Below are 14,341 nucleotides of genomic sequence, written 5' to 3' on the forward strand. Positions count from 1 at the left end.
GTGATACAGTGTGATACAGTGTGATAAAAGTGTGATAAAAGTGTGATAAAAGTGTGATAAAAGTGTGATACAGTGTGATACAGTGTGATACAGTGTGATACAGTGTGATACAATGTGATAAAAGTGTGATAAAGTGTGATACAGTGTGATAAAAGTGTGATACAGTGTGATACAGTGTGATACAATGTGATAAAAGTGTGATACAGTGTGATACAGTGTGATAAAAGTGTGATACAGTGTGATACAATGTGATAAAAGTGTGATACAGTGTGATAAAAGTGTGATAAAGTGTGATACAGTGTGATAAAAGTGTGATACAGTGTGATACAGTGTGATAAAAGTGTGATACAGTGTGATACAGTGTGATACAATGTGATAAAAGTGTGATACAGTGTGATAAAAGTGTGATACAGTGTGATACAATGTGATAAAAGTGTGATAAAGTGTGATACAGTGTGATACAGTGTGATACAGTGTGATACAGTGTGATACAATGTGATAAAAGTGTGATACAGTGTGATACAGTGTGATACAGTGTGATAAAAGTGTGATAAAAGTGTGATACAGTGTGATACAATGTGATAAAAGTGTGATACAGTGTGATACAGTGTGATACAGTGTGATACAATGTGATAAAAGTGTGATACAGTGTGATACAGTGTGATACAGTGTGATACAGTGTGATACAGTGTGATACAATGTGATAAAAGTGTGATACAGTGTGATACAGTGTGATACAGTGTGATACAATGTGATAAAAGTGTGATACAGTGTGATACAGTGTGATAAAAGTGTGATACAGTGTGATAAAAGTGTGATAAAAGTGTGATACAGTGTGATACAATGTGATAAAAGTGTGATAAAGTGTGATACAGTGTGATAAAAGTGTGATACAGTGTGATACAGTGTGATACAATGTGATAAAAGTGTGATACAGTGTGATACAGTGTGATACAATGTGATAAAAGTGTGATAAAGTGTGATACAGTGTGATAAAAGTGTGATACAGTGTGATACAGTGTGATAAAAGTGTGATACAGTGTGATACAGTGTGATACAATGTGATAAAAGTGTGATAAAGTGTGATAAAAGTGTGATACAGTGTGATACAGTGTGATAAAAGTGTGATACAGTGTGATACAATGTGATAAAAGTGTGATACAGTGTGATAAAAGTGTGCTAAAAGTGTGATACAGTGTGATACAGTGTGATACAATGTGATAAAAGTGTGATAAAGTGTGATACAGTGTGATAAAAGTGTGATACAGTGTGATACAGTGTGATACAATGTGATAAAAGTGTGATACAGTGTGATACAGTGTGATACAATGTGATAAAAGTGTGATAAAGTGTGATACAGTGTGATAAAAGTGTGATACAGTGTGATACAGTGTGATACAGTGTGATAAAAGTGTGATAAAAGTGTGATACAGTGTGATACAATGTGATAAAAGTGTGATACAGTGTGATAAAAGTGTGCTAAAAGTGTGATACAGTGTGATACAGTGTGATACAATGTGATAAAAGTGTGATACAGTGTGATAAAAGTGTGATACAGTGTGATACAGTGTGATACAATGTGATAAAAGTGTGATACAGTGTGATACAATGTGATAAAAGTGTGATACAGTGTGATACAGTGTGATACAATGTGATAAAAGTGTGATAAAGTGTGATACAGTGTGATACAGTGTGATACAATGTGATAAAAGTGTGATACAGTGTGATACAATGTGATAAAGGTGTGATACAGTGTGATACAATGTGATAAAAGTGTGATACAGTGTGATACAATGTGATAAAAGTGTGATACAGTGTGTTTTTGTCAGAGCCCAGAGCTGAGTCGTCTGGTGCAGCTCTACAACAAAACGGCCGTGGTCCTGATGCAGTATGAGCTCCTGCACCTGCAGCACTGGAGCCAGGCCGCAGCGGGCGCTACACTCCTGCTCAGGAACACACTTCTGGTCCGACTGCAGAACCAGGTCTGGACCAGGACAGAAACGAGACTAAAGCAGGTCTAAAGCAGGTCTAAAGCAGGTCTAAAGCAGGTCTAAACCAGGACTAAACCTGGACTAAACCAGGTCTTGAGTATTTCTGACTCTAATCACCATGGTTACAGTTGTGTTTACATTAGCATGTTGTAGAGAGGTTGATTATGACTAGCTTGTGTTTTTATCTCTAGTGTCTACAAGAACAGTCCAGTCTGTGTCTCTGCTGGTTCTGTGTCTCTGCTGGTTCTGTGTCTCTGCTGGTTCTGTCTGCTGGTTCTGTGTCTCTGCTGGTTCTGTGTCTCTGCTGGTTCTGTGTCTGCTGGTTCTGTGTCTCTGCTGGTCTCTGCTGGTTCTGTGTCTCTGCTGGTCTCTGCTGGTTCTGTGTCTCTGCTGGTTCTGTGTCTGCTGGTTCTGTGTCTCTGCTGGTCTCTGCTGGTTGTGTGTCTCTGCTGGTTCTGATGGTCTCTGCTGGTTCTGCTGGTTCTGCTGGTCTCTGCTGGTCTCTGCTGGTTCTGTGTCTCTGCTGGTCTCTGCTGGTCTCTGCTGGTTCTGTGTCTCTGCTGGTCTCTGCTGGTTCTGTGTCTCTGCTGGTTCTGTGTCTCTGCTGGTTCTGTGTCTCTACTGGTTCTGCTGGTCTCTGCTGGTTCTGTGTCTCTGCTGGTCTCTGCTGGTTCTGTGTCTCTGCTGGTTCTGTGTCTGCTGGTTCTGTGTCTCTGCTAGTTCTTTGTCTCTGCTGGTTCTGTGTCTCTGCTGGTTCTGTGTCTCTGCTGGTTCTGCTGGTCTCTGCTGGTTCTGTGTCTCTGCTGGTCTCTGCTGGTCTCTGCTGGTTCTGTGTCTCTGCTGGTCTCTGCTGGTTCTGTGTCTCTGCTGGTCTCTGCTGGTTCTGCTGGTCTCTGCTGGTTCTGCTGGTCTCTGCTGATTCTGTGTCTCTGCTGGTCTCTGCTGGTTCTGTGTCTCTGCTGGTCTCTGCTGGTTCTGTGTCTCTGCTGGTTCTGTGTCTCTGCTGGTCTCTGCTGGTCTCTGCTGGTCTCTGCTGGTTCTGTGTCTCTGCTGGTCTCTGCTGGTCTCTGCTGGTTCTGTGTCTCTGCTGGTCTCTGCTGGTTCTGTGTCTCTGCTGGTCTCTGCTGGTCTCTGCTGGTTCTGTGTTTCTGCTGGTCTCTGCTGGTTCTGTGTCTCTGCTGGTTCTGTGTCTCTGCTGGTTCTGCTGGTCTCTGCTGGTTCTGTGTCTCTGCTGGTCTCTGCTGGTCTCTGCTGGTTCTGTGTCTCTGCTGGTCTCTGCTGGTTCTGTGTCTCTGCTGGTCTCTGCTGGTTCTGCTGGTCTCTGCTGGTTCTGCTGGTCTCTGCTGATTCTGTGTCTCTGCTGGTCTCTGCTGGTTCTGTGTCTCTGCTGGTCTCTGCTGGTTCTGTGTCTCTGCTGGTTCTGTGTCTCTGCTGGTCTCTGCTGGTCTCTGCTGGTCTCTGCTGGTTCTGTGTCTCTGCTGGTCTCTGCTGGTCTCTGCTGGTTCTGTGTCTCTGCTGGTCTCTGCTGGTTCTGTGTCTCTGCTGGTCTCTGCTGGTCTCTGCTGGTTCTGTGTTTCTGCTGGTCTCTGCTGGTTCTGTGTTTCTGCTGGTCTCTGCTGGTTCTGTGTCTCTGCTGGTTCTGTGTCTCTGCTGGTTCTGTGTCTCTGCTGGTTCTGTGTCTCTGCTGGTCTCTACTGGTTCTGCTGGTCTCTGCTGGTTCTGTGTCTCTGCTGGTCTTTGCTGGTTCTGTGTCTCTGCTGGTCTCTGCTGGTTCTGTGTCTCTGCTGGTTCTGTGTCTCTGCTGGTTCTGTGTCTCTGCTGGTTCTGTGTCTCTGCTGGTCTTTGCTGGTTCTGTGTCTCTGCTGGTCTCTGCTGGTTCTGTGTCTCTGCTGGTTCTGTGTCTCTGCTGGTTCTACATGAACAGTGGTCCCTGGTGCAGGAGCTGCAGGTGAACTTGTCCCCGGAGGTTCTGGAGGTTCTGGAGGAGGCTCGCTGGATGAAGAAGATGAAAGTGGAAGTGCCCGAGTCTGTGGAGAAGATGAGCCGCAGAGAGACGGAGATCCGGGCGCTGCAGACCAGGTCCAGCACCCTTCAGTTACCCGAGTGCCCTAACCCTAAGGTCTATTCTGATGACCCGAGTGCCCTAACCCTAGGGTCTATTCTGATGACCCGAGTGCCCTAACCCTAAGGTCTATTCTGATGACCCGAGTGCCCTAACCCTAGGGTCTATTCTGATGACCCGAGTGCCCTAACCCTAAGGTCTATTCTGATGACCCGAGTGCCCTAACCCTAGGGTCTATTCTGATGACCCGAGTGCCCTAACCCTAGGGTCTATTCTGATGACCCGAGTGCCCTAACCCTAGGGTCTATTCTGATGACCCGAGTGCCCTAACCCTAGGGTCTATTCTGATGACTCGAGTGTCAGGGTGTGTAGGGCCTGTTCTGATGACCCGAGTGTCAGGGGGTGTAGGGTCTGTTCTGATGACTCGAGTGCCCTAACCCTTGGGTCTGTTCTGATGACTCGAGTGTCAGGGTGTGTAGGGCCTGTTCTGATGACCCGAGTGTCAGGGGGTGTAAGGTCTGTTCTGATGACCCGAGTGTCAGGAGGTGTAGGGCCTGTTCTGATGACCCGAGTGTCAGGGGGTGTAGGGCCTGTACTGATGACCCGAGTGTCAGGGGGTGTAGGGCCTGTTCTGATGACTCGAGTGTCAGGGGGTGTAGGGCCTGTTCTTATGACCCGAGTGCCAGGAAGTGTAGGGCCTGTTCTGATGACCCGAGTGTCAGGGGGTGTAGGGCCTGTTCTGATGACCCGAGTGTCAGGAAGTGTAGGGCCTGTTCTGATGACCCGAGTGTCAGGAAGTGTAGGGCCTGTTCTGATGACCCGAGTGCCAGGGGGTGTAGGGCCTGTTCTGATGACCCGAGTGTCAGGGGGTGTAAGGTCTGTTCTGATGACCCGAGTGTCAGGGGGTGTAGGGCCTGTTCTGATGACCCGAGTGTCAGGGGGTGTAGGGCCTGTTCTGATGACCCGAGTGTCAGGGGGTGTAGGGCCTGTTCTGATGACCCGAGTGTCAGGGGGTGTAAGGTCTGTTCTGATGACCCGAGTGTCAGGGGGTGTAGGGCCTGTTCTGATGACCCGAGTGTCAGGGGGTGTAGGGCCTGTTCTGATGACCCGAGTGTCAGGGGGTGTAGGGCCTGTTCTGATGACTCGAGTGTCAGGGGGTGTAGGGCCTGTTCTTATGACCCGAGTGCCAGGAAGTGTAGGGCCTGTTCTGATGACCCGAGTGTCAGGGGGTGTAGGGCCTGTTCTGATGACCCGAGTGTCAGGAAGTGTAGGGCCTGTTCTGATGACCCGAGTGTCAGGAAGTGTAGGGCCTGTTCTGATGACCCGAGTGCCAGGGGGTGTAGGGCCTGCTCTGATGACCCGAGTGTCAGGAAGTGTAGGGCCTGTTCTGATGACCCGAGTGTCAGGAAGTGTAGGGCCTGTTCTGATGACCCGAGTGCCAGGGGGTGTAGGGCCTGCTCTGATGACTCGAGTGTCAGGGGGTGTAAGGTCTGTTCTGATGACTCGAGTGTCAGGGGGTGTAAGGTCTGTTCTGATGACTCGAGTGTCAGGGGGTGTAGGGCCTGTTCTGATGACTCGAGTGTCAGGGGGTGTAGGGCCTGTTCTGATGACCCGAGTGTCAGGGTGTGTAGGGCCTGTTCTGATGACCCGAGTGCCAGGGGGTGTAAGGTCTGTTCTGATGACTCGAGTGTCAGGGGGTGTAAGGTCTGTTCTGATGACCCGAGTGTCAGGGTGTGTAGGGCCTGTTCTGATGACCCGAGTGTCAGGGGGTGTAAGGTCTGTTCTGATGACTCGAGTGTCAGGGGGTGTAAGGTCTGTTCTGATGACCCGAGTGCCAGGGGGTGTAGGGCCTGTTCTCATGACTCGAGTGCCAGGGGGTGTAGGGCCTGTTCTGATGACCCGAGTGCCAGGGGGTGTAGGGCCTGTTCTCATGACTCGAGTGCCAGGGGGTGTAGGGCCTGTTCTGATGACCCGAGTGCCAGGGGGTGTAGGGCCTGTTCTCATGACTCGAGTGCCAGGGGGTGTAGGGCCTGTTCTGATGACTCGAGTGTCAGGGGGTGTAAGGTCTGTTCTGATGACTCGAGTGTCAGGGGGTGTAAGGTCTGTTCTGATGACTTGAGTGCCAGGGGGTGTAGGGCCTGTTCTGATGACCCGAGTGCCAGGGGGTGTAGGGCCTGTTCTCATGACTCGAGTGCCAGGGGGTGTAGGGCCTGTTCTGATGACCCGAGTGTCAGGGGGTGTAGGGCCTGTTCTCATGACTCGAGTGCCAGGGGGTGTAGGGCCTGTTCTCATGACTCGAGTGCCAGGGGGTGTAGGGCCTGCTCTGATGACCCGAGTGCCAGGGGGTGTAGGGCCTGTTCTCATGACTCGAGTGCCAGGGGGTGTAGGGCCTGTTCTCATGACTCGAGTGCCAGGGGGTGTAGGGCCTGCTCTGATGACCCGAGTGCCAGGGGGTGTAGGGCCTGTTCTCATGACTCGAGTGCCAGGGGGTGTAGGGCCTGTTCTGATGACCCGAGTGCCAGGGGGTGTAGGGCCTGTTCTCATGACTCGAGTGCCAGGGGGTGTAGGGCCTGCTCTGATGACCCGAGTGCCAGGGGGTGTAGGGCCTGCTCTGATGACCCGAGTGCCAGGGGGTGTAGGGCCTGCTCTGATGACCCGAGTGCCAGGGGGTGTAGGGCCTGTTCTCATGACTCGAGTGCCAGGGGGTGTAGGGCCTGTTCTCATGACTCGAGTGCCAGGGGGTGTAGGGCCTGCTCTGATGACCCGAGTGCCAGGGGGTGTAGGGCCTGTTCTCATGACTCGAGTGCCAGGGGGTGTAGGGCCTGTTCTGATGACCCGAGTGCCAGGGGGTGTAGGGCCTGTTCTCATGACTCGAGTGCCAGGGGGTGTAGGGCCTGCTCTGATGACCCGAGTGCCAGGGGGTGTAGGGCCTGCTTTGATGACCCGAGTGCCAGGGGGTGTAGGGCCTGTTCTCATGACTCGAGTGCCAGGGGGTGTAGGGCCTGTTCTCATGACTCGAGTGCCAGGGGGTGTAGGGCCTGCTCTGATGACCCGAGTGCCAGGGGGTGTAGGGCCTGTTCTCATGACTCGAGTGCCAGGGGGTGTAGGGCCTGTTCTGATGACCCGAGTGCCAGGGGGTGTAGGGCCTGTTCTCATGACTCGAGTGCCAGGGGGTGTAGGGCCTGTTCTGATGACCCGAGTACCAGGGGGTGTAGGGCCTGTTCTCATGACTCGAGTGCCAGGGGGTGTAGGGCCTGTTCTCATGACTCGAGTGCCAGGGGGTGTAGGGCCTGCTCTGATGACCCGAGTGCCAGGGGGTGTAGGGCCTGTTCTCATGACTCGAGTGCCAGGGGGTGTAGGGCCTGTTCTGATGACCCGAGTGCCAGGGGGTGTAGGGCCTGTTCTCATGACTCGAGTGCCAGGGGGTGTAGGGCCTGTTCTGATGACCCGAGTGCCAGGGGGTGTAGGGCCTGTTCTCATGACTCGAGTGCCAGGGGGTGTAGGGCCTGCTCTGATGACCCGAGTGCCAGGGGGTGTAGGGCCTGCTCTGATGACCCGAGTGCCAGGGGGTGTAGGGCCTGTTCTCATGACTCGAGTGCCAGGGGGTGTAGGGCCTGTTCTGATGACCCGAGTGCCAGGGGGTGTAGGGCCTGTTCTCATGACTCGAGTGCCAGGGGGTGTAGGGCCTGTTCTGATGACCCGAGTGCCAGGGGGTGTAGGGCCTGTTCTCATGACTCGAGTGCCAGGGGGTGTAGGGCCTGCTCTGATGACCCGAGTGCCAGGGGGTGTAGGGCCTGCTCTGATGACCCGAGTGCCAGGGGGTGTAGGGCCTGCTCTGATGACCCGAGTGCCAGGGGGTGTAGGGCCTGTTCTCATGACTCGAGTGCCAGGGGGTGTAGGGCCTGTTCTCATGACTCGAGTGCCAGGGGGTGTAGGGCCTGCTCTGATGACCCGAGTGCCAGGGGGTGTAGGGCCTGTTCTCATGACTCGAGTGCCAGGGGGTGTAGGGCCTGTTCTGATGACCCGAGTGCCAGGGGGTGTAGGGCCTGTTCTCATGACTCGAGTGCCAGGGGGTGTAGGGCCTGTTCTGATGACCCGAGTGCCAGGGGGTGTAGGGCCTGTTCTCATGACTCGAGTGCCAGGGGGTGTAGGGCCTGCTCTGATGACCCGAGTGCCAGGGGGTGTAGGGCCTGCTCTGATGACCCGAGTGCCAGGGGGTGTAGGGCCTGCTCTGATGACCCGAGTGCCAGGGGGTGTAGGGCCTGTTCTCATGACTCGAGTGCCAGGGGGTGTAGGGCCTGTTCTCATGACTCGAGTGCCAGGGGGTGTAGGGCCTGCTCTGATGACCCGAGTGCCAGGGGGTGTAGGGCCTGTTCTCATGACTCGAGTGCCAGGGGGTGTAGGGCCTGTTCTGATGACCCGAGTGCCAGGGGGTGTAGGGCCTGTTCTCATGACTCGAGTGCCAGGGGGTGTAGGGCCTGCTCTGATGACCCGAGTGCCAGGGGGTGTAGGGCCTGCTCTGATGACCCGAGTGCCAGGGGGTGTAGGGCCTGTTCTCATGACTCGAGTGCCAGGGGGTGTAGGGCCTGTTCTCATGACTCGAGTGCCAGGGGGTGTAGGGCCTGCTCTGATGACCCGAGTGCCAGGGGGTGTAGGGCCTGTTCTCATGACTCGAGTGCCAGGGGGTGTAGGGCCTGTTCTGATGACCCGAGTGCCAGGGGGTGTAGGGCCTGTTCTCATGACTCGAGTGCCAGGGGGTGTAGGGCCTGTTCTGATGACCCGAGTGCCAGGGGGTGTAGGGCCTGTTCTCATGACTCGAGTGCCAGGGGGTGTAGGGCCTGTTCTCATGACTCGAGTGCCAGGGGGTGTAGGGCCTGCTCTGATGACCCGAGTGCCAGGGGGTGTAGGGCCTGTTCTCATGACTCGAGTGCCAGGGGGTGTAGGGCCTGTTCTGATGACCCGAGTGCCAGGGGGTGTAGGGCCTGTTCTCATGACTCGAGTGCCAGGGGGTGTAGGGCCTGTTCTGATGACCCGAGTGCCAGGGGGTGTAGGGCCTGTTCTCATGACTCGAGTGCCAGGGGGTGTAGGGCCTGCTCTGATGACCCGAGTGCCAGGGGGTGTAGGGCCTGCTCTGATGACCCGAGTGCCAGGGGGTGTAGGGCCTGTTCTCATGACTCGAGTGCCAGGGGGTGTAGGGCCTGTTCTGATGACCCGAGTGCCAGGGGGTGTAGGGCCTGTTCTCATGACTCGAGTGCCAGGGGGTGTAGGGCCTGTTCTGATGACCCGAGTGCCAGGGGGTGTAGGGCCTGTTCTCATGACTCGAGTGCCAGGGGGTGTAGGGCCTGCTCTGATGACCCGAGTGCCAGGGGGTGTAGGGCCTGCTCTGATGACTCGAGTGCCAGGGGGTGTAGGGCCTGTTCTCATGACTCGAGTGCCAGGGGGTGTAGGGCCTGCTCTGATTACCCGAGTGCCAGAGGGTGTAGGGCCTGTTCTCATGACTCGAGTGCCAGGGGGTGTAGGGCCTGTTCTGATGACCCGAGTGCCAGGGGGTGTAGGGCCTGTTCTCATGACTCGAGTGCCAGGGGGTGTAGGGCCTGCTCTGATGACCCGAGTGCCAGGGGGTGTAGGGCCTGCTCTGATGACCCGAGTGCCAGGGGGTGTAGGGCCTGTTCTCATGACTCGAGTGCCAGGGGGTGTAGGGCCTGTTCTCATGACTCGAGTGCCAGGGGGTGTAGGGCCTGCTCTGATGACCCGAGTGCCAGGGGGTGTAGGGCCTGTTCTCATGACCCGAGTGCCAGGGGGTGTAGGGCCTGTTCTCATGACTCGAGTGCCAGGGGGTGTAGGGCCTGTTCTGATGACCCGAGTGCCAGGGGGTGTAGGGCCTGTTCTCATGACTCGAGTGCCAGGGGGTGTAGGGCCTGTTCTGATGACCCGAGTGCCAGGGGGTGTAGGGCCTGTTCTCATGACTCGAGTGCCAGGGGGTGTAGGGCCTGCTCTGATGACCCGAGTGCCAGGGGGTGTAGGGCCTGCTCTGATGACCCGAGTGCCAGGGGGTGTAGGGCCTGTTCTCATGACTCGAGTGCCAGGGGGTGTAGGGCCTGTTCTGATGACCCGAGTGCCAGGGGGTGTAGGGCCTGTTCTCATGACTCGAGTGCCAGGGGGTGTAGGGCCTGTTCTGATGACCCGAGTGCCAGGGGGTGTAGGGTCTGTTCTCATGACTCGAGTGCCAGGGGGTGTAGGGCCTGCTCTGATGACCCGAGTGCCAGGGGGTGTAGGGCCTGCTCTGATGACCCGAGTGCCAGGGGGTGTAGGGCCTGTTCTCATGACTCGAGTGCCAGGGGGTGTAGGGCCTGTTCTGATGACCCGAGTGCCAGGGGGTGTAGGGCCTGTTCTCATGACTCGAGTGCCAGGGGGTGTAGGGCCTGCTCTGATGACCCGAGTGCCAGGGGGTGTAGGGCCTGTTCTCATGACTCGAGTGCCAGGGGGTGTAGGGCCTGTTCTGATGACCCGAGTGCCAGGGGGTGTAGGGCCTGTTCTCATGACTCGAGTGCCAGGGGGTGTAGGGCCTGTTCTGATGACCCGAGTGCCAGGGGGTGTAGGGCCTGTTCTCATGACTCGAGTGCCAGGGGGTGTAGGGCCTGCTCTGATGACCCGAGTGCCAGGGGGTGTAGGGCCTGCTCTGATGACTCGAGTGCCAGGGGGTGTAGGGCCTGTTCTCATGACTCGAGTGCCAGGGGGTGTAGGGCCTGTTCTGATGACCCGAGTGCCAGGGGGTGTAGGGCCTGTTCTCATGACTCGAGTGCCAGGGGGTGTAGGGCCTGCTCTGATGACCCGAGTGCCAGGGGGTGTAGGGCCTGCTCTGATGACCCGAGTGCCAGGGGGTGTAGGGCCTGTTCTCATGACTCGAGTGCTAGGGGGTGTAGGGCCTGGTGTTGTGACTTATGTTCTTGTGTAAAGACGGTCTTGGGTCTCTGCCGCAGACTGCTGGACCTCCTTCAGGACTTCAGCTCGGTCTTGGCTCAGATCCCTCAGGTCCTGGTTCCTCTGCTCCAGACTTTTATCTCTGAGGTGGAGTCGGCTCTGATCCCAGGACTGACCACAGTGACTTGGAGCAGCCTCAACGCCCAGCGCTGTGAGAACCAGGACTGGAACTGGACTGAACCAGGACTGGAACTGGACTGGAACTGGACTGAACCTGGACTGGAACTGGACTGAACCAGGACTGGAACTGGACTGGAACTGGACTGAACCTGGACTGGAACTGGACTGAACCAGGACTGGAACTGGACTGGAACTGGACTGAACCTGGACTGGAACTGGACTGAACCAGGACTGGAACTGGACTGGAACTGGACTGAACCTGGACTGGAACTGGACTGAACCAGGATTGGAACTGGACTGGAACTGGAACTGGACTGAACCAGGACTGGAACTGGACTGGAATTGGACTGAACCAGGACTGAACCAGGACTGGAACTGGAACTGGACTGAACCAGGACTGGAACTGGACTGGGACTGGAACTGGAACTGGACTGAACCAGGACTGGAACTGGACTGGGACTGGAACTGGAACTGGACTGAACCAGGACTGGAACTGGACTGGGACTGGACTGGAACTGGACTGGAACTGGACTGGAACTGGAACTGGACTGGAATTGGACTGAACCAGGACTGAACCAGGACTGGAACTGGCCTGGAACTGGCCTGGAACTGGACTGGAACTGGAACTGGAACTGGACTGGAACTGGACTGAACCAGGACTGGAACTGGAACTGGACTGAACCAGGACTGGAACTGGACTGGGACTGGAACTGGATTGAACCAGGACTGGAACTGGACTGGGACTGGACTGGAAATGGAACTGGACTGGAACTGGACTGTGGTTTGGTGTCTGTAGTCCTGGTTTCAGTCTCGTTCTGACCCTGTGTGTGTCTCAGTTGTAGACTCGGTGCAGCGCCCCCTGCTGGAGCTGAAGCAGGTGTGTAAGTGTGTGAGTGACATTCTGGACTGTCGTATCGGGCGTTTGCTGCAGCGCATGAGCTCGAGAGCGATCCTGAGTCTGCCTGAGGACAACCCTGTGCCACCGGAGGAGCTGCTGAGCACCAGCGAGAGGAATGTGAAGGAGAGCGCTGCTACACTCAGCTGGTAACTAGGGAGTCGAACCCACAACCTCACACTCACACACGCTCAGCTGGTAACGAGGGAGTCGAACCCACAACCTCACACACGCTCAGCTGGTAACGAGGGAGTCGAACCCACAACCTCACACTCACACACGCTCAGCTGGTAACGAGGGAGTCGAACCCACAACCTCACACACGCTCAGCTGGTAACGAGGGAGTCGAACCCACAACCTCACACTCACACACTCTCAGCTGGTAACGAGGGAGTCGAACCCACAACCTCACACACGCTCAGCTGGTAACGAGGGAGTCGAACCCACAAACTCACACACGCTCAGCTGGTAACGAGGGAGTCGAACCCACAACCTCACACTCACACACTCTCAGCTGGTAACGAGGGAGTTGAACCCACAACCTGACACACGCTCAGCTGGTAACGAGGGAGTCGAACCCACAACCTCACACTCACACACTCTCAGCTGGTAACGAGGGAGTCGAACCCACAACCTCACACTCTCAGCTGGTAACGAAGGAGTCGAACCCACAACCTCACACATGCTCAGCTGGTAACGAGGGAGTCGAACCCATCACCTCACACACGCTCAGCTGGTAACGAGGGAGTCGAACCCATCACCTCACACACGCTCAGCTGGTAACGAGGGAGTCGAACCCACAACCTCACACTCTCAGCTGGTAACGAAGGAGTCGAACCCACAACCTCACACACGCTCAGCTGGTAACGAGGGAGTCGAACCCACCACCTCACACATGCTCAGCTGGTAACGAGGGAGTCGAACCCACAACCTCACACACGCTCAGCTGGTAATGAGAGAATTGAACCCACAACCTCACACACGCTCAGCTGGTAATGAGAGAATTGAACCCACAACCTCACACACGCTCAGCTGGTAATGAGAGAATTGAACCCACAACCTCAGGCTAACCACTCTGCCACAGTCATAGAAGTTGGGTGCTGTGTCCAGGCAGAGCCAGCAGGTGGAGCGCTACGTTTACGAGCTCATCGAGGAGCTGAAGACCAAGATGAAGCCGGCAGAGCTCATTAATCTGGAGGTCAGAACCTGGACTAAGACCTGGACCGAGACCAGGACGAGACCTGGACTAAGACCTGGACTGAGACCTGGACAGAGACCAGGACGAGACCTGGACTAAGACCTGGACTGAGACCTGGACCGAGACCAGGACGAGACCTGGACTAAGACCTGGACCGAGACCAGGACCTTCTCTTTCTCCCTTTGGACCTTCTCTTCTCTTCAGGAGCCGTTCTCGTGCCTTCAGCCGGATCCCAAACAGAGGACACGCTGCACTTCCTGTTTGCCGTGTCTTTGCTACGCTCTGATTGGTCAGCTCTGCCACAGGAACACAGAGGCGCTGGTCAAAGGTGCTTTAGCCCCGCCCTCCCTGAGCCTGGTTTTAGTGGTGATATTTGATCCCACCACTGTCGTAGATCTGACTCGTGATGTAATCCCTGCTCTGTCCACAGTCACTAAACTGTCGCTGGAGTCTTTGAGGAGGAGACTGTCTGTGCAGAAGATCCACGGCCCCCCCAGTGGCCCCCCCAGTGGCCCCCCCTGTGCCCCGCCTCTGTTCACAGCAGAAGTACAACTGTCCATCCCCAACGTGGTGCTGCGGCCCAGTCTGGACCAGGTCCAGGTAATGGAGGCTCGTCTCCATGACGTTCACACACATCAGAGTGTACATGTGTGTACATGTGTGTACATGTGTGTACATGTGTGTAATGTGTACATGTGTGTACATGTGTGTACATGTGTGTACATGTGTGTACATGTGTGTACATGTGTGTAATGTGTACATGTGTGTACATGTGTGTACATGTGTGTACATGTGTGTACATGTGTGTACATGTGTGTAATGTGTACATGTGTGTACATGTGTACATGTGTGTACATGTGTGTACATGTGTACATGTGTGTACATGTGTGTACATGTGTGTAATGTGTACATGTGTGTAATGTGTACATGTGTGTACATGTGTGTAATGTGTACATGTGTGTACATGTGTGTACATGTGTGTAATGTGTACATGTGTGTACATGTGTGTACATGTGTGTAATGTGTACATGTGTGTACATGTGTGTACATGTGTGTACATGTGTGTAATGTGTACATGTGTGTACATGTGTGTA

The 14,341-nt window shown here is 54.9% G+C and overlaps 1 protein-coding gene across 1 annotated transcript; it reads left to right on the forward strand.

The window, feature by feature from the left end:
• Positions 1–1,883: 1,883 nt before the first annotated feature.
• On the forward strand, positions 1,884–13,704 carry LOC140363701 (dynein axonemal heavy chain 8-like). The gene is made up of 7 exons (XM_072450313.1): positions 1,884–1,982; positions 3,931–4,070; positions 11,034–11,185; positions 11,991–12,198; positions 13,160–13,247; positions 13,452–13,613; positions 13,678–13,704. Exons 1-7 carry the CDS (start codon positions 1,884–1,886, stop codon positions 13,702–13,704), a joined length of 876 nt encoding a protein of 291 aa, XP_072306414.1.
• The last annotated feature ends 637 nt before the right edge of the window (positions 13,705–14,341 follow it).

Source organism: Eucyclogobius newberryi, unplaced genomic scaffold (genome assembly GCF_026437365.1).
Source record: "Eucyclogobius newberryi isolate DKJ021-1_F unplaced genomic scaffold, fEucNew1.0.hap1 SCAF_178, whole genome shotgun sequence".
NCBI lineage: Eukaryota > Metazoa > Chordata > Actinopteri > Gobiiformes > Gobiidae > Eucyclogobius > Eucyclogobius newberryi.

What these genes read in the sequence shown, in the direction of transcription:
- LOC140363701 (XM_072450313.1), top strand. Translation starts at nt 1,884, where the DNA reads ATGCAGTATGAGCTCCTGCACCTGCAGCACTGGAGCCAGGCCGCAGCG. An exon ending in ATCCGGGCGCTGCAGACCAG is followed by an intron (nt 4,071 to 11,033) that starts GTCCAGCACCCT and finishes TCTCTGCCGCAG; the next exon opens with ACTGCTGGACCTCCTTCAGG. An exon ending in CAGCCTCAACGCCCAGCGCT is followed by an intron (nt 11,186 to 11,990) that starts GTGAGAACCAGG and finishes TGTGTGTCTCAG; the next exon opens with TTGTAGACTCGGTGCAGCGC.